The sequence below is a fragment of the Olea europaea genome, unplaced genomic scaffold, assembly GCF_002742605.1.
Source record: "Olea europaea var. sylvestris unplaced genomic scaffold, O_europaea_v1 scaffold797, whole genome shotgun sequence".
In the NCBI taxonomy this organism is placed as follows: Eukaryota; Viridiplantae; Streptophyta; class Magnoliopsida; order Lamiales; family Oleaceae; genus Olea; species Olea europaea.
In genome coordinates this window covers 198,698-215,569 of record NW_019266402.1, presented here as the reverse complement: position 1 = coordinate 215,569, position 16,872 = coordinate 198,698, and the positions used below count along the sequence as shown (strand labels likewise).

Here is a 16,872-nt window from a genome sequence, read left to right as displayed (position 1 = left end):
TTGGATGTTTTGATTCAATATGAGTTGTCCTTAGCTATGTGGCTATAGGTCGTTTTGTTTGTTCCTACCTTTTCTCATTTTGTTTTGCCCAGGAATACCTGGTGTAGATGTATATGCACTTGATTTGGTTTTGTAAGCTTGGGAATGTCCGATGTACGTGTATATGATTTTGATCAATATAATTCACTTTTCCCGATAAAAAAAAATGAAGTTTGATTCGATTCTCAATTAAGCCCCCATTTGGCCTCTATTATTTGAATAAAAATGAGTGAAATAGTATTTTGTTTGAAAATGAGTGATTGAAAAAGAAAGAAAAGTTTTCGATTTACGTGTAATATTATTTTTTGAAAAATTATGATTGAAAATTGAAGATAAAAAAATAAAATGTAATGTAATGTAATGTAATGGGGGCCAAATGGGGGCTTTATTATAATTATATGAAGTTTCATGAATTATTCAAAGTATAAAATGATGAGAATTATCCAGCACAAAATATAAAGAATTGAATCATTTATGACAGCTAAAACAGAATATACAGATTATTGGGCCAAATAAAAAAATAATCCAAATATCCATTTCTAATTGGCATAACGTCACTGTATAAACTATTAGAATAAACATTTAATTAATAGACATAGTGACAAGTGTTCTAATATTTTATTGTTATAATGTCGCTATTACTTAAAAAATAAAATAGACATCTTTAAGTACCAATGTGTTAGCCATCAATATTAGAGAGTTAGGAATTTTGAGTTAAAAACACATTTATTTAAGAAAAAGTAAGATATATAGTTTCGGTCTCGTTTTAACAGTGATTTTTAATGAGTTGACGTAACGAATAATATTGGTAGGTTACATGTTTGCACTTAATAGAATTACATATGAGTTATCGTTGATGTTTATTTATTGAGTGACCATTACTTTAACTGTTAGAACTTGAATGCTTATTTCATTAGAAAATAATTAGGGACCATTATCGTAACTATTCAAAACTTCAGTTACCATTAGAGTAATTTAACTTTAAAATTTAAAAAAAAAATGATAAATCCTTTTGGGCCTGGGCTCATATAGGGAACATTATTGGATATTGTGCGATTATGGAATTTAAATAAAGTTAATTAATTATAATCGTGATTAACGTTGTATAAACAAGTCCAAGATTTATTCTTGTTCAAACGACAGATTTGCACACCTAACACCTCTGACGTTTCCTTTTTATAGAGGTCATTTTGAAAGTTTTTAATACGATCCTTCAGCCCATCAAAAGGTAATTTCCGTTTTTAAAAAACGAGAGCTATAAGTTGTTTATATCTGAAATTGATGAGGTAGTGACGCACTGTTGTGTGTTTATATAAACATTTCCATTTTTTAGAAGAATTTTTTGGTTAATTATTGTTGAAGTTTGATAAAGAACTGATACTGCATTCCTTTTTTTTTTTTTTTAATCAAGTTTTAATGATAATTATAATATGAATTAGTTTGTTTGTCCCTTTCATTTGACAATGTGTATTTGTATATATGATATACTTTGTGTTCGAGTTATTGAGTACTTCGCATTTCGACCTTTTTGAAGAATAAGAAGAACTGTCAAATTCCAAAGCAACTTAAATTCTTAGCGATTTGATTCGGGAATCGTTACACAGATATGGCGGATGAAAAGGTTGGAATTGCTAAGGATGTTACTGAAGTAAGTCTCCATAAATCAGTTTCCTTGTTTATCTAGTTTGATTGACAGTAGGGTTCACTTATCTTCCTTTTTTTCGCCTTTTTAAGTTCAATGTTTGCGACTTCTTGTACAGCTGATTGGTAAAACCCCTTTGGTGTACCTGAACAATGTTGTCGATGGTTGTGTTGCGCGTGTAGCAGCCAAGCTGGAATCAATGGAACCATGTTCTAGTGTTAAGGATAGGTATGGCTACTTATTCTACAGTAAATCTCTACAAACCATTAACATGCTTGATTTCAGTGCCCCCAAGTTTAGGTCTTGACCTTTCTTTTTCACAGTCTCTCTTTACTTTCTTTAGTGTTGATAGCTTGGTATTTGATGGCCATTGTTATGTTCAGGATTGGTTACAGTATGATTGCCGATGCGGAGGCTAAAGGACTCATCAAACCTGGGGAGGTTAGTTATTAGCATCTCCATCATCTACAAATACTACTTCAATATCGGGTAATTTATAGCAAAGAAAAAAATTGACCTTTTATTGTAAAGTGTATTCTTGGAGATATTGTGGTTGGATCTGAATTTGTTTTGTTTATTTTTGTTACAGAGTGTTCTCATTGAGCCTACTAGTGGTAACACTGGCATAGGCTTGGCATTTATGGCAGCAGCAAAGGGTTACAAGCTGATCATTACCATGCCTTCTTCTATGAGTCTGGAGAGAAGAATTATTCTCCGTGCTTTTGGTGCTGAGTTGGTGCTCACAGATCCTGCTAAGGGAATGAAAGGCGCTGTTCAGAAGGCGGAAGAGATAAAGGCCAAGACACCAAATGCCTACATTCTCCAGCAGTTTGAAAACCCTGCCAACCCTAAGGTGTCTATCTTGTGTATTATTGTTATTCTTTGTGATGTTATTGTTTGTTGATAAATTTTTGATTCATCACTTGATTTACTTGTAGATACACTATGAAACTACTGGACCAGAAATCTGGAGAGGAACAAATGGGAAAATCGACGCTTTTGTTTCTGGAATTGGTACAGGAGGCACAATTACCGGTGCAGGGAAATACCTTAAAGAACAGAACTCTGAGATAAAGGTTATCTTGACATTTAAATTCGAACTGTAATTTAGTGCTTTATCTAATTATGGACCTTATCCAACAACTTTTATCACTCATATTTTAGCTATATGGCGTGGAACCAGTTGAAAGTCCTGTTCTTTCTGGAGGGAAACCAGGTGAGTACCTTTCATTGTATGTACCCTGTTCCAAGTACTCCGGTCATGAGTTGCACAATTTTCTTGTTCTGGGATTGATCCCTTTTTTTTTATTGAGAGGAAATCCTAGAGATCCATAACCAAGTAAACATGCTCAAAGAGAATAACATAATATATTCTAATTTATAATGAAAGGCTCTTTTCATTGTTCACTGTTAATTGCCCATTGTATGTTAAAAATTCTTAGGAATTTTATGTACTTGCATAAACTAAATTGATTTGATTTTGTCTCTCTACACTAGTTAAATGTAGTGAGGCATCGCTAACCAACTAGACATATTCGTTGGCAATTTTTTAACTATTTCATTTATACAAATGTTGTTTTTATGACGGCATAGGTCCACATAAGATCCAGGGAATTGGCGCTGGTTTTATTCCCGGAGTGTTAGAGGTGAATCTCATTGATGAAGTAATTCAGGTAAGATTCTGAGTGGTCCTCTATACTTTCTGTGTGTGAATTCTTTTCTCTCATGTAAGTTGTGGGGATTTGGAGTAATAAGCAACATTTGCAGAATTGCAGGTATAACTAATGTATTTCATCTGTTTCTTCTCCAGATTTCAAGTGATGAATCCATAGAAACTGCCAAGCTTCTTGCATTGAAAGAAGGGTTACTTGTAAGTTTAAAATGCAAGTCTCTTGATGAGTTGTGAAATTGTTCTACTTTATCAGTTTCACTTTTTCCAAATTTATACCCTTGTAATGCTCATTCTGGACAAGCAAATTCTTAACTTGGAAATGTATGCTACAGGTAGGGATATCATCTGGTGCTGCAGCTGCTGCAGCAATTAAGATAGCAAAACGGCCAGAGAATGCTGGAAAACTCATTGTTGTAAGTCTCTTTACTTTCTGTGTCTTTGTTTCTACAAGGTCAAGAAGATAATAATACTATAGTTGAAGGAAAGAAAATGAGGCCCATGAGTTTCCTAGAGTTTGTGATCTGGTGATTTGAATTGGTCTTGCTGATCCAAGAAAAATTTAGTCCCCTTTGGTTCACTCGAGAATGTGACTCATGCATGATCCCTGATTGTCACCTTTTAATGACAGGAGGTGACCGTGATGATTTCTTGGTACTAGATCTAATTCCACGGTTTTCTCCTGTATGTGCGTCAACACAAGTGAGTAGTTGTGTGAAAGTAGCAATGGAAATTGTCATCCTTTTATACAATGTTTTCTCTCAAGAATTGCTCCCTTCATCTCAAGTTGATAGCTCCAAATTGTCTACGAAGAAGATGTCCATGAGTTTCCTAGAGGTTGTGATCTGGTGATTTGAATTGGTCTTGCCCATCCAAGAAAAAATTTATTCCCCCCTTTGGTTCACTCAAGAATGCGACTCTTGCATGATCACTGATTGACCTTCTTAATGCTCATAAAAATGACAGGAGGTGGCCCTGATGATTTCTTGGTGTTCGATCTAATTCCACAGGTTTCTCCTGTATGTGCATCCACACAATTTAGTTGTGTGAAAGTGGCAGTGGAAATTGTCTTCCTTTTATACAATAATTTCTCTCAAGAATTGCTCCCTTCATCTCAAGTTGATAGCTCCAAATTGTCTAGGCACAAAATTATAGGAGATGCTTACAATAGTACTTTTACACTTTTAACTATGAGTTAAATTAAGTTATATAAGTTAATCCTATGCTAAAAAATCTTAAGTAGAAATTTTAGCAACTTCTCCCCACGTCCACAATCTCGCCCAATGGTCACCACTCTAAGAATATTGCTGCTCCCAATAACCCATCCGCCCAAGTCTCAGATGGAATCATGGACCACTAGGAAAACTGAGAAAGAAATCAATTTGACATCATCCTTATATTTTGGCAAGGCTTTTATCTTAGGTTCCCCATCATGAAAGGTGAATTGGTGAGATGGCACAATGATGGCAGACTCTCTTCGCTTTCCTAATCTGCTTTAGAGGATTTTTTCGGTTGTTGTGATTTGTTAGCTTTGTAGGTCAGTGATGATTTTTTGCCGGTAAGATGATTTGGTGGTGGTGGTGAGGGCACAGGGATAGTTGGTTTTGGTTACTAAGTTTTCAGTCCATAAATTGGTTGAAAGAGAATTGGTTCTTTTTTGATTTCATAGTCAATTATAGGCAATAAGCTAAACCTTGCTCTTAATAAGAGTTGACTACCCAACTCCTTTTTCTTTACTCAATCCAGGGCTACCCCTACTATAAGGTCAAACGAAATCAATATGTACTCATTTGTGTTGTTTTCCATGCTTAAAAGTTCAGTAGATATATTGAATGATAAAAAGGGAAAAGAGCTTGGCAATTCATTCATTACCTAATGTTTTAAGAAAGTAACTTGTAGTAAAATAATCCACTTGAGCTGATTGTCACTATTCATCAACTTGCATACAGGCTGTTTTCCCAAGCTTTGGAGAGCGGTACCTTTCTTCTGTTCTTTTTGAATCAGTTAGACGAGAGGCAGAGAACATGACTGTCGAGCCCTGAACATGTTTCCCTGGTCTTCAATCTGAGCAAGGATTTTCGAGAATGCAATACTTTTCTTTGTTTGCAAGGCTAATTACCTCCTGCAGGATACTTGAACTTCTTTCAAATAGCTGATGAAATTGTTGGAAATAATACGAAGCTTCTGTTCATGGGAATGATGGGAGCTTATAGTGGTTCTGCCATTTTATTTCATTTGTTTGTTCGTGTCTTCTAGCTATTTGTTAACAATCGAAAGACTTCTGCATTTCATTTCTTCAAATAAATAATTTTATAATGGAGTTCGTGAATTTTGCAAATGTTTCTTGAATATTGTTGCTTCTTGATTTAGTTTAATTTTGTGGGTTTTCTATTTTACAGCAATTTTTCTTGCTTTTGACTTGATTAGGGTATTGATGATATCGATTTGTGCAAAACTGCAGTACGTGCACAACTCGTTTGATTAGGTAGATTGTACCATATTGATTCTTGAATCAATTCTTCTAAACTCATAAGCAAAAAGATTCTATTACATTGCACTTCTGCATTCAATACATTGAAGATTGAAAATTATTTAAAAATTTCTCACGAGGAATGAGAATTGAATAGATTCTTATAAGAAGTTGGTTATAATCAAGTAGGGATTGGGCTACTCTCTAATCTGTAATCAGCAAATTGGGTTCCAAAAGCATAGAGTAGCCAAAATTCTTGCTTCATCCTTTCAATCTCTCTAACTAGCCTAAATTTCAAGAACTCCATAGATGCTGAAACCAATCTTGCATTTTCAATGAGAAAGTGTCGTCGATACTCGAGAAGCCAAGTATTTGGATCAAACTGCACCGCATTGGCACTCCATTTTCCTTGTGTCCATGAACTGTTGGCCTTCTTCATCAGGTACCTCAACTCTCCTCCATTAGACCACTGNGCATTGGCACTCCATTTTCCTTGTGTCCATGAACTGTTGGCCTTCTTCATCAGGTACCTCAACTCTCCTCCATTAGACCACTGCGAAATAGAAGTGACGGAAGTGTAAAAGATACGAAATAATTCTGCAGTACAATTCGAGCCATTTCATGAATAGGATGTTACCTCTGTAACTCTCCCTGATATAACCGTGAATGATCTTGAAGAGAATTCTGCTGTGAGCAATCCAGCAGTTTGCAATGGCCATCCCCAAATGCTCACCTCCTCGGTTGAGGATTTATATAAAGTATATCGAGAATTCAACAGCAAACCATCCTAAAATCCAATTTATAAATTAGTCTGAAAATGATGTTATTTTTCTCAAGTTTGAAAAGTAAGAAAAGAATTTCAAGAAGTGTACCTGATTTATTTTCCATACTGAATCAACACAAGTAGAAACCTTATTATCAACAAAGCCCTGTAACTCGTTCTTCAAGAACAATAATCTTTCATTAAAGTCCTCGAAAACCCATGATTTTTCACCCAAATTCTTAACAATATCAGATGACAATTTGGGCTTTAAAACCCCGTAAACCATACACGAAAATCCATATTCTGCAGCAAAAATTATGATGAAACCCAAAATCAACCTCACCATGAAAACCCCATATCCCAGATCTCTCTTTCTTCTCTTAATCTTTTCTTGAAAACTCGTTCTTGCAGTGGAATTGAGTGGTGGTGAAGCCGAGAAAGATCGAACTGGAACGCTCGATTTAGATTTGGGTGTCGATAAAAGAAGAGACGATTTGTTAACAGAAACAGGGCTTCTTGGAATCATCTGTTTTGAGGGATAAATTTTGGTGAATGAGCTTTTGCTAGCACTTTGTGGCATCAAATCAAGAGTGGAATTGATGCTGGCAATGCAGATTTCACATTTACAGCTCGCATCTTTTCGACATCCCGGAAAATAATAGCTATCCCGGGTTTCCGATTGGTTGAGTTCTATGGTGGTGGTAGATTTAAGTGAGGAATTGGGAGTTGTACTAATTGATTTCATGGTCTCTTGAAGGATTTGATGTTCTCTATGGAGACGATTTTGTTGGATAAATTTATTTATATTTCCTAGGGTTTTGTTTTTCTTGGGGGAGATTTGGGTAGACGCAGCAGAAGAGGAGATGTAGAATTTGAAATTTGAATATCAACGGTCGTATTACAAGCAATCACCCTCCCCCAAATAAATAAATAAATTCTAAAAAATATAAATAAATGAAAAATCCACATTTTCTTTATTCTCCTCACCTAATTAATGATGGGAGGAGATTCTACATATGCCCAAAATCTTATTTATAATTTATTTTTCAAGAAAATATCAAAATTCTATATCATATTTTTGCTTATTCGTTTTTAATTTTATATTTCCATCTTGCATCGCCTTCACATGCTCTCCATTCTACCTTAGATTTGTAAAGATGTCAAAATTTCTCTCCTTGATAGGTACTCATTCCCACCTCATTTGAGGTGGGAAATCTCTGTCCCAAATTTCTAGAAACTGCACTAAAAAAAATATTAATGAATAAATAATTAATTAACGTAAATGGAAAAATTTTAATCGCCACCCTACGTTACCATCCTTGGAGAGTTGCAAGTCGCATACCTCGTTTCAAATTGATCTCTCAATTTTTTCTTTTGATAGTTTTAGTCAATTTTTTTACAACAATACCTCATTCCTATCATCACACTGCCTCTAAAACAAAAATGAAAAGTTTGTGTTGCTTATGCATATCATCACGAGAGAAATTTAGAAGGCCTCTATTTTATAAGCATAATATAGACAAGCTAAAAGCACGTTGCGTCATAGAGGCAAGATCGCGGTTGTACTTAGAGTTGCGAGGTCAAGAAGATATAGAGCGACCAAGAACAAAAATGTTTCGGATGCTTATCATGTTTTAATAATTTAATTTTTTTGATGGGATGACCTTTTTATATTATTTATGTGGTGATTTATTTAGTTTATTGTTTCATTATTTTCTCCATGTCTAATTTGAATCAGGATAGAACGATCTATTCGGTACAATTGGAATGGATTAAACTAGTTGTATATTTCTAGTGTACATTAAGTTTGACACTGTGTGGTGTGTGGAAAACAGTGCCGTTGATTTGAATAAGTGGTTAAAATCAGTTGCCATGATTGTTGTCATGTCAAACTTAACGTCGACCATAATGTACATTTAATAGGTTTGCAATTGGAATTCCAATCAAAAGAGATGAATCTTTATTATAATAAGAAGATGACATAAAGTCTCTCCGACCATATAAAATCAGATGGACCTCCAAAAGTGGTCATAATTGAATAAATAATACAATGATTTATCAACTCAAGAGGAATCCCAACTAAGAAATAGGAAAGCGAACTGTCTATACTTGTATATATAGTGAAAGGCTTGCAGGCTTTGTGAAAAATCAGGTGGACAAACATGATGTTATGAAAAGAAGGAAGAAGAGCAGAGAGGTTCCCAACTTGGTGGAAGCTGCATCAGACGATCCATCCCCGGTCGATGGTACAGTTTTGGATCCATCCTCTGCAAGATTAAGACCCGATGAGATTATTTATTGTCTCCTTTTAAGTCAACAACATAAGAAAACAGAAACGAGCGTAAATCATATACCTGAAGGGTTTGTGTTTCGAGAATTCGGTGATCCATCAGGAGAAGCAGCAGGTGAACCAGAAGCATTGCACTGGCTGACGGGTGGAGTCTGAACATTGCAAGCCTTTGGCAGGGCCATAGCCTGGGTCTGATTTATGTTGAGTCCCAAGGAGGAGCCACCACCATTAAGGACCTGACACAAGCACTGTGGCTGGGACCGAACCACAGAGGCGAGCTGTGTGCAGCATCCGGTCGATGGAGTTGATGAGTTCCCGGATATGTAATTGAGACAGGGTGACATGCTAATCAGCACATTGGTGCAGTCGGTTGATTGTGCAATGGCGCCAGTCGAAAACAAGGTAACTAGCAAAAGTGTCATGATCATAACTATTTTTTGCTGTTCCATTGAATTTGAAGTGACGGAATTGTTACTGAAAAAGCCTGTGGAATGAGGAAATGTTTGGTGCTTGATGGGGGAGTTCTGTTATGCGTTAGGTTTATATAGGAAGTTATCTGGGTGTTGGTTGTGTGGGTCGGGTTACCAACTTCTCCTACTCTTTGAAGTATTGGAAATTTTGTTAGATATGAAGGGCTTTCAGACTTGGTCTTGTTGTTTAGTTTAATACAGAAATTATGAATTTGAGACAAATGGAACCGGCTGAGCAAGTGGGTGACCAACTTTATGCCAAGCCGAAATGTTCAATTTTTAAGAACTCTAATTTTCAAGCTATTCAAAGCTGAGATATTTGTTAATACTTTTATTCTTTAGAATAAAGGATAATTGCATGATTTGTCCTTGAATCCTACCTAGAGGTGAAAATCCTATATCCTCGATCAGGGCCCTCCGGTGAGGTGGCCCTTTTCCTTTCTTTTTCTCTCAAAAATATCAGTTGATAAGTGCGTAAAAGGTTAAAAAGTGTTGTTGGGGCCAGCGAATTATGGAGTTCGACGAATCTAATTTCTTGACCTTGTATTGTAGTTCTTGTCGAGAAGACAATAGGTGATTCAGATCGGATCAACATGATTGCAATGTATAGTCTAATCATCGTACATTGACAATTAGACTGTGTTGATATCAAAGTTTGCAGTGCAACAATCATCACAATTCACAGGACCTGCTATGTACCATGCCACACACTGAATAAATCTTTTACAAGTAGCCATCTTCTTCACCGTAAATTTGACATGGCTTGATTGCTCGATGGACCATTGTTGAGTAGTTCGAATGAAAAAAGCAACGCTATTAAAGGCATGTTTGTGCCCCTTTAATTTCAAAGAATGATGTATGAAATAGTGATTGATGTTGAAATGTGTGGTTAAAAAAGAAAAAAAAATTGATTTATGTATAATATTATTTTAATGAAAAATGTGTGATTGAAAATGAGTACTTCAGAAAAAAGAATGTGGTTGCATGGATGACAAACAAGGGCTAAATGATTCATGAGTAAGGACCAAAAAAATCTCAATGCAAACACCAACATCGTGAATTTTCACTTTGAAGAAGAATATTACAATATCAGCTTTTGGGGAGAGGAAAAAGGCAATCCAAAATTTTCACCTTGTATTTATACAAAAGTCCGCTCTCAAATTCATGAGCCTACAATCGCTAATACCCTAATGGTAGATGGCAATGTTGGACTGTAGTATAATACCTTGACAAAAGATGGCGTGTGTTATCTTCTTGTGTCTAAACTTATGTTTGATTCATGTTTATAAATTGTTTATAAGCACTCAAATCAATTTTTATGCATACATTTCAAAGGATCCGAAACTACTATCAATTTATCCACTACTCATTTTTATCCATTTATAATTTAAATCACTTATAATCACTTCTCATACATACTCTAATCCATGTCAAAATCCTGTCAACTACATTTAGCTTGTGTTTGGTTTAGTACAAATCAGATTCTTAATAGATTTCGATAAAAATTAATTAAACGTGTATTTGAAAAGTTGATAAAAAAAAAAATTGTGAATCCCATTAAATATATCGTTGAATAAATTTGGAGGGAAAATGAGTTTTCAGAAAAATGATTTTTCATGTGAAGCATAATCTCAATAGTTCAATAAACAATACAAGGCTTATTTAGCCTCTATTTGGTATGGATTAAAATTGAATTTTTAGAAAATTTTCATAAAAGGTAATTGGCACAAAACGCCCCTACCTTGAAGGTTTATTGTGAAAAACGTCATCACCTTTCATTTTTTGACATTTTTGCCCTTATTTTCATATTTCTTTGCTGAAAACATGATTTTCACCATTTTTTAATGTCAAATGATCAAAATACCCTTCTATTTAAATAAAACCAAAAAATAAAGAAAAGAAAATTAAAGAATAAATTACAATCTTACTCCTAAATGTTTTAAAAATTACAAATGAGTCCAAATAATTATTAAAATGCTTAATAGTACAAAACATCCTTACGTTTGGTTTATAGTGTGAAAAACATCCTTACGTTTCAAATTGGTGAAAGGGATGTTTTCTGCAATGAAACGTGGAAATAGGGATGAAAACGTAAAAAAAAAAAATGAAAAGTTGGAACGTTTTTCTGTAAAAAGTTTCAAACGTAAGGATATTTTTTTCTATTGCCCTTATTGAAATATTAAAAATAACAAAAACTCTCTCTCTCTCTCACCCTCTCTCTTCTCTTCTTCTCCAAATGGGCAAACCACCTTAGAAGCCAAAAAACTCCAGCTGCTGGACCACCATACCATCGGAAAGCGCTCACTTCCTTCTACACATACCACCCAACATCTAATTTTGAAATCTTCATGCCAATAGATTTGTTAGGAATTGCAAGCCAAAATACCCAACTCGCGAATGTAAATACTGGCTGCATCACCTATTTCGGAGAGACTCATAACATTTTCAACACACCAATTGACTATCCTCACTAGGGCGCCTCTCCTCATGGTCTTAAAATATCAATAGATAGTTCAGCGGTATGGAGGTTCGACAATTTGGGCAATAGTTAGTCGAAATTTTTCACTTTTAATGTGGCAGTCCCATTTGGAGAAGAAGAGAAAAGAGATATAGTTTTTTTTCTAATATTTTAATAAGGTCTAGAAGCAAAAAAATTCCTACTTTGACACTTGTGAAAAAGTCTTTATGTTTCAATTTTTTTTGCGTTTTCATCCCTATTTTCACGTTTCATTAGGAAAAACGCCCCTTTCAGCAATTAGAAACGTAGGGATGTTTTTCACAATATAGACCAAACGTAGGGACGTTTTGTGCTATTAGGCATTTTAATAATTATTTGGACTTGCATTTTTTAAAACATTTAGGAGTAAGAGTGTAATTTATTCTTTATTTTTCTTTTCTTTTTTTGGGTTTTATTTAAATGAGAGAGTATTTTAGTCATTTTACATTAAAAAATGGGGAAAATGACGTTTTTCGCAAAAGAAATGTGAAAATAAGGGCAAAAATGTCAAAAAAATGAAAGGTGGAGACGTTTTTCACAATAAACTTTAAATGTAGAGACGTTTTGTGCCAATTACCCTTTTCATAAAAGTTAATGAAATTTGTATTGTGGGCCCATGAAATATATGGTTAAAATTGATAATTGACTTTGATATAGATTAAAATTTGAGTTTTAATCGGTATCAAACAGGGGCTTAATGGTTTATGGGTTTCATCTTAAGAAAAACGAATGCAGATGCGTAATTCGGGTACTATACGGATAAGTCAATACGACTTTTTTTTGAAAAAATGGAGATACGTTGATACGTGTTTTAAAATTCAACATAAATTTATTAATATAAAAAAATTAATATAGAAGCATAATAATAAAAATAACATAAAATACTAAAGCACTTTATCTTAGGGTGTGTTTGAGCCCCATTCTTTTTTAAGAATGTATTTTAAAATAGTATATTGATAAAGAATGTATGGTTAAAAAAGAAAGAAAATTTTTTGGTTTGCGTAAAATTATATTATTTTAATGAAAAATATGTAGTTGAAAAGAAGAGAGAGAAATTGTATTTTAGGAAAATAGGAATCAAACGCCCTCTTAATCATTAATCGTCAAAACTTCATTTTCTTCAACGTCAATTTCTTCATTATTATTAAAGATAATATTTTCCAATTCTGACTCATTTAATGATAAATTAGCAATCTCAAACAATCCAACACTTTCAAGAGTATCAAATGAGTTTTCAACAATGTCCCACATTTTAGATTCTCCCTTTGAATAAATATCTAATTTTTTTATTAAAAGATGCAAATTGCTATGAACGTAAACCAATTCTTTAATTCGTGAGGTTATATTATTCCTTCTCGTAGAATGCACAAAAGAATACATATTTCAATTTCTTTCAACACTAGATGAAGAAAAAGGTTGCACAATAAGTTTTAAAGCAACGTTTTTGTGTTAAAGTTGCATGCGAACAATGAAGTATTGGATACGTATTGAAAATTATACAAAAATAAAAATAAGTAATGAAAATTTAAAAAATATAAAATTAGGTAAAATAATTAAATAAAGTACCCAATACGTATCGGAGGGGATCGAAGAGCATTGGAGTTTGGAAACGTATCCGAACCAGTACATAACAAGCTTACAAGTATCGGTGCTTCTTAGGTTTCATCAGCCACCAGAGCTCTATTTTAGAAACTTTTATTTTACTGCCAAACCATTAAACTGTTTCATTGCATCAAGTTTTAAATAAGAATCAGAAGAAATTTCATCAAACTGCAATAATTCAATCACAAAACAACCCAGTATATGAAGATTTCAACAACCATGTAATTTTTTAAGCATATCAGACGAAAATTTAGAGCTTCAGAAACTAGAAACAAACTTTGAAAACCACTCAAGATGCAATGACCGGGGCATCCTTGATAGATTCACGCCAAGCATATTCCCGCGCCCCATCCTTGTCAACAATTTTTATTACAAAGTTGGGTGGGGCCACAACCAGCCTTGATCGTATTTCCATTATGACTTTATCGACTAAGTTAACAGCTTCTTCCACTGTCATGTCTCTTTGGTAGTGCCTATCCATCATGGAGAGGGCAAAATAGGAACCATATCCAAACGCAGCCTTATCAAGCTTGTGCAGGGAAGCGATATAGTCGATAAAGTAGAGAGAAGGGCCCGTCTCCTTGTCGTAGCCAGCTAGAATGATATTCACCATATATGGATTCTGAAGACCAAAAACAAATTAGCAAGCAATATAAATAAAGATACAGAAAATTCTCTTTATTTCCCCAACAGATATTATCACTACAATCCTCGAAAAGATTAAAAAGCCAAAATTCAACAATGAATAAGTAATCTGACGGTACATAACCTCAGGCCTTATACCTTCCGCAAAGCCGTCGCGAGCTCGCCTCGAGTAAAGTTTGCGGCAGCAGCAGTTGTCAAAGGGATGCCATTACGAAATTGGTACAAAGCCACATTCTTCTGTATGTACTCTGTAAACTGAGCCCTATCACACATTTCCCAAGAAATTGAAATCACATTAAAGCAGGCACAGAGATATTGAGCTTCAGAGAACATCATAAACAAGCTTAAAAGGAAAATTGCAGCGCAATTTGACAAGCCTAAATATTAAAAGTGAAAACCCGTAAAGCCAAAAACATTAGCATAAAAAGAAACAAATTTAGCATTACGCATAATATGTAGGTAATATTATAGCACAAGTTTAAGAACCCCCTATAGTTTTTAAGACTCCCCAAATTAAAACCAAGTAATTTGCAAAAAACTAGACAATTACTCCCTTCACGTGTCAGCACAAAGAAAATCACACCTCACATTGGCACAAATAAAGAGAAACTTGAAGAAATTACCAAATGAAAGCATTATGTCTCCAAATCATTTCAGCAAAATTTCACATATCATTCAGCATTAGACATACCATTCCACGGCACATCACATCCACCCACCACAACCATACATCACTATCTTTTGCCACTATAAATCAGGGCTTGTTTTGGAAGAAGTACTAAAAGGTCCTTACAAACATTTTGTGTCTAAAAAGTTTAAAGAATTTGCTCTTTGAATAAAACCCCAAATGACAACTTCTATTACTCTTTTCACTAAAAAGGTTAGTCATGTAAGTTCGCAGTAATGGAAATGATAAAATGTTATGTTCAAAGTCTTTAGATCAAGACACCCATGATCCAAGTTAGCAATCATTCGTCATAAGAAGTCTCTTCAAGATCTGCAAATATAATAAAAGCTCCAAGCAGAGAGCTTTTAGTTAACACATCCTCCCACACCTCTAAACAGAGATTGCATTATGACAGTCGTAGCCTTTCCCTTCACAAGAAATTTTAGTTTTCATACAGTTTAGAATAAATTTTATTTTAACTGCAACTAAGGAATGAGTTTCCGGTCATGGTCATTGAGGATGGAATTATTTAATAGACAGAAGGCTTTTTTTCATTCTGATAAGAAATTCTTAATTTCCAAACCAATTTTTGATTATATATTGGGTAGTTTATGTTAAGGGATAAAAATTTCACATCGGTTAAATACCGAAATATTAACCAACTTAAAAAGATCTTGGGCTACTTCTCTTAACAAGGTTGACCTTGTTAAGATGGACCTAAGTCTTAACATGTATCAGAGCCTATTAACCTCCAACGAGCGATTCGATCTGATTATAAGTCTCAATTAATGAGCAACGGATTGTAAGATTGGTTTGCTCAAACGAGCCACCATCTTACGGGGTCGTGTCAAGGGATAAAAATGCCACATCGGTTAAATACCGAAATATTAACTAACTTGAAAAGATCTTGGGCTATTATTAAGATCAACCCCAAGTCTTAACCGTCTAAACCTTCACAACAATAAATTATTTTCAATTGAAACATTCAAATCACACATATTTCACTAGCATAATTTAGGGGCATATATTACAGCATCACTGCATTCCACCAAGATTTATCTTCCATAAACACAAATAAAAAACCCACAATTAAAAAAAATAACCAATATAAAAAAATCCAATCAACAAACGCCAGCAGAAAACCACAAATTATATACACGCAAGTATTCGAAAAAGTGAGTTATACCGGTCACCGGTTTCACCGGATGCGCCCATGAGCTTGTGGGAGTCCAGGAGCATGATCTTATCCTCATTGGTCTTGTGTAAGAGGATACTATGCACCGCCGATGAGTCCGCCACCACTATTGCGAAATCTTTGCCCACTAATCCAAATACGCTCTCCATTTTCCCCTTTTGCACTCGAAAATCACTTTTCTTCTCCTTCTAATTGAGATCTACTATCTGATTTTTACCTTTTTCTTGATCTTTTTTTCTTAGATTTGGTTACTGCTTAACTGGAGTTAAAAAAAGAACTGAGAAGGCTTCTTGAAGAACAAGGATACAAGAATCGCCGGATCGGACCCTTTTTTGATTTGTAATACGGATCGGGCACACAGACCCGTTTTTGAGTTATTTGGTTAATAACTTGTTTGCGCTCATTATAATCTTCTGATAATTAAAGTCAACTTCTAACATTAATTTTTGTACTCATTAAATTATCAATTATCCTTATATTTCATGAAATCCATTACTCTTTTTTATTATAATTTTATCATGAAAAAATCCAAATGTTATTTCAGAATTGGGCTAATTCGGTTTACATTAGATTTTAATATTTAAATTAAATTTGTTATTCATTAATGAATTGATATATCACGTGAGTGTATTTGATTGTTAATATTTTTCATGAAAAATGTCATTTTTTATTCAAATTTTCACTTTGTGCTGTTTGATCGATATTTTTTCATAGAAAATATTTTCATACTTTTAGTCAAGTGACTATATTTTCCTTGAAAATAAGGAAAATATTTTCTTTGGATGGAGTAAGCTTTTATTTTTTAGGTATTTCACTCTCTTTTTCTTTTATCTCTCTCCGTTCTATCTACCAATAAAAAATGAACTAGTATGGTCCCGTTTGATTCCCATTAGTCTAAGAATGAGAATAAAAAATATAATCAT

General features: G+C 34.2%; 4 protein-coding genes across 4 annotated transcripts; 1 reads left to right on the top strand and 3 right to left on the bottom strand.

Annotated features, from left to right (window-relative positions):
* Nucleotides 1-1,167: 1,167 nt before the first annotated feature.
* On the top strand, nt 1,168-5,695 carry LOC111391487 (cysteine synthase). Its single transcript, XM_023016718.1, has 11 exons — nt 1,168-1,267; nt 1,574-1,687; nt 1,800-1,909; nt 2,065-2,122; nt 2,271-2,534; nt 2,620-2,757; nt 2,846-2,897; nt 3,275-3,354; nt 3,492-3,551; nt 3,686-3,766; nt 5,300-5,695. Exons 2-11 carry the CDS (start codon nt 1,646-1,648, stop codon nt 5,390-5,392), a joined length of 978 nt encoding a protein of 325 aa, XP_022872486.1. The 5' UTR covers nt 1,168-1,267; nt 1,574-1,645; the 3' UTR covers nt 5,393-5,695.
* A 171-nt stretch (nt 5,696-5,866) lies between these two features.
* LOC111391488 lies at nt 5,867-7,489 on the bottom strand. Its single transcript, XM_023016719.1, has 3 exons — nt 6,693-7,489; nt 6,458-6,607; nt 5,867-6,373 (listed from the first exon to the last, which is right to left on the bottom strand). Exons 1-3 carry the CDS (start codon nt 7,326-7,328, stop codon nt 6,002-6,004), a joined length of 1,158 nt encoding a protein of 385 aa, XP_022872487.1. The 5' UTR covers nt 7,329-7,489; the 3' UTR covers nt 5,867-6,001.
* Nucleotides 7,490-8,520: 1,031 nt separating this feature from the next.
* LOC111391492 (non-specific lipid-transfer protein-like protein At2g13820) lies at nt 8,521-9,465 on the bottom strand. Its single transcript, XM_023016723.1, has 2 exons — nt 8,938-9,465; nt 8,521-8,850 (listed from the first exon to the last, which is right to left on the bottom strand). The coding sequence occupies exons 1-2, from the start codon at nt 9,320-9,322 to the stop codon at nt 8,732-8,734; spliced, it is 504 nt and encodes a 167-aa protein (XP_022872491.1). The 5' UTR covers nt 9,323-9,465; the 3' UTR covers nt 8,521-8,731.
* A 4,112-nt stretch (nt 9,466-13,577) lies between these two features.
* LOC111391495 (proteasome subunit beta type-2-A-like) lies at nt 13,578-16,292 on the bottom strand. The gene is made up of 3 exons (XM_023016725.1): nt 15,941-16,292; nt 14,226-14,349; nt 13,578-14,064 (listed from the first exon to the last, which is right to left on the bottom strand). Exons 1-3 carry the CDS (start codon nt 16,096-16,098, stop codon nt 13,732-13,734), a joined length of 615 nt encoding a protein of 204 aa, XP_022872493.1. The 5' UTR covers nt 16,099-16,292; the 3' UTR covers nt 13,578-13,731.
* Between the last annotated feature and the right edge of the window lie 580 nt (nt 16,293-16,872).

Bases quoted from the DNA above. Each gene is read 5' to 3' on its own strand.
- LOC111391492 (XM_023016723.1), bottom strand. From the start codon at position 9,322: ATGGAACAGCAAAAAATAGTTATGATCATGACACTTTTGCTAGTTACC. The intron at 8,851-8,937 runs GTATATGATTTA...TTAATCTTGCAG, and splicing joins TCGAAACACAAACCCTTCAG to AGGATGGATCCAAAACTGTA.
- LOC111391495 (XM_023016725.1), bottom strand. From the start codon at position 16,098: ATGGAGAGCGTATTTGGATTAGTGGGCAAAGATTTCGCAATAGTGGTG. The intron at 14,350-15,940 runs GTATAACTCACT...AATGTGTGATAG, and splicing joins TCCGGTGAAACCGGTGACCG to GGCTCAGTTTACAGAGTACA. The intron at 14,065-14,225 runs GTATAAGGCCTG...TTTGGTCTTCAG, and splicing joins TCGCGACGGCTTTGCGGAAG to AATCCATATATGGTGAATAT.
- LOC111391487 (XM_023016718.1), top strand. From the start codon at position 1,646: ATGGCGGATGAAAAGGTTGGAATTGCTAAGGATGTTACTGAA. The intron at 1,688-1,799 runs GTAAGTCTCCAT...CTTCTTGTACAG, and splicing joins TTGCTAAGGATGTTACTGAA to CTGATTGGTAAAACCCCTTT. The intron at 2,123-2,270 runs GTTAGTTATTAG...TTTTTGTTACAG, and splicing joins GACTCATCAAACCTGGGGAG to AGTGTTCTCATTGAGCCTAC.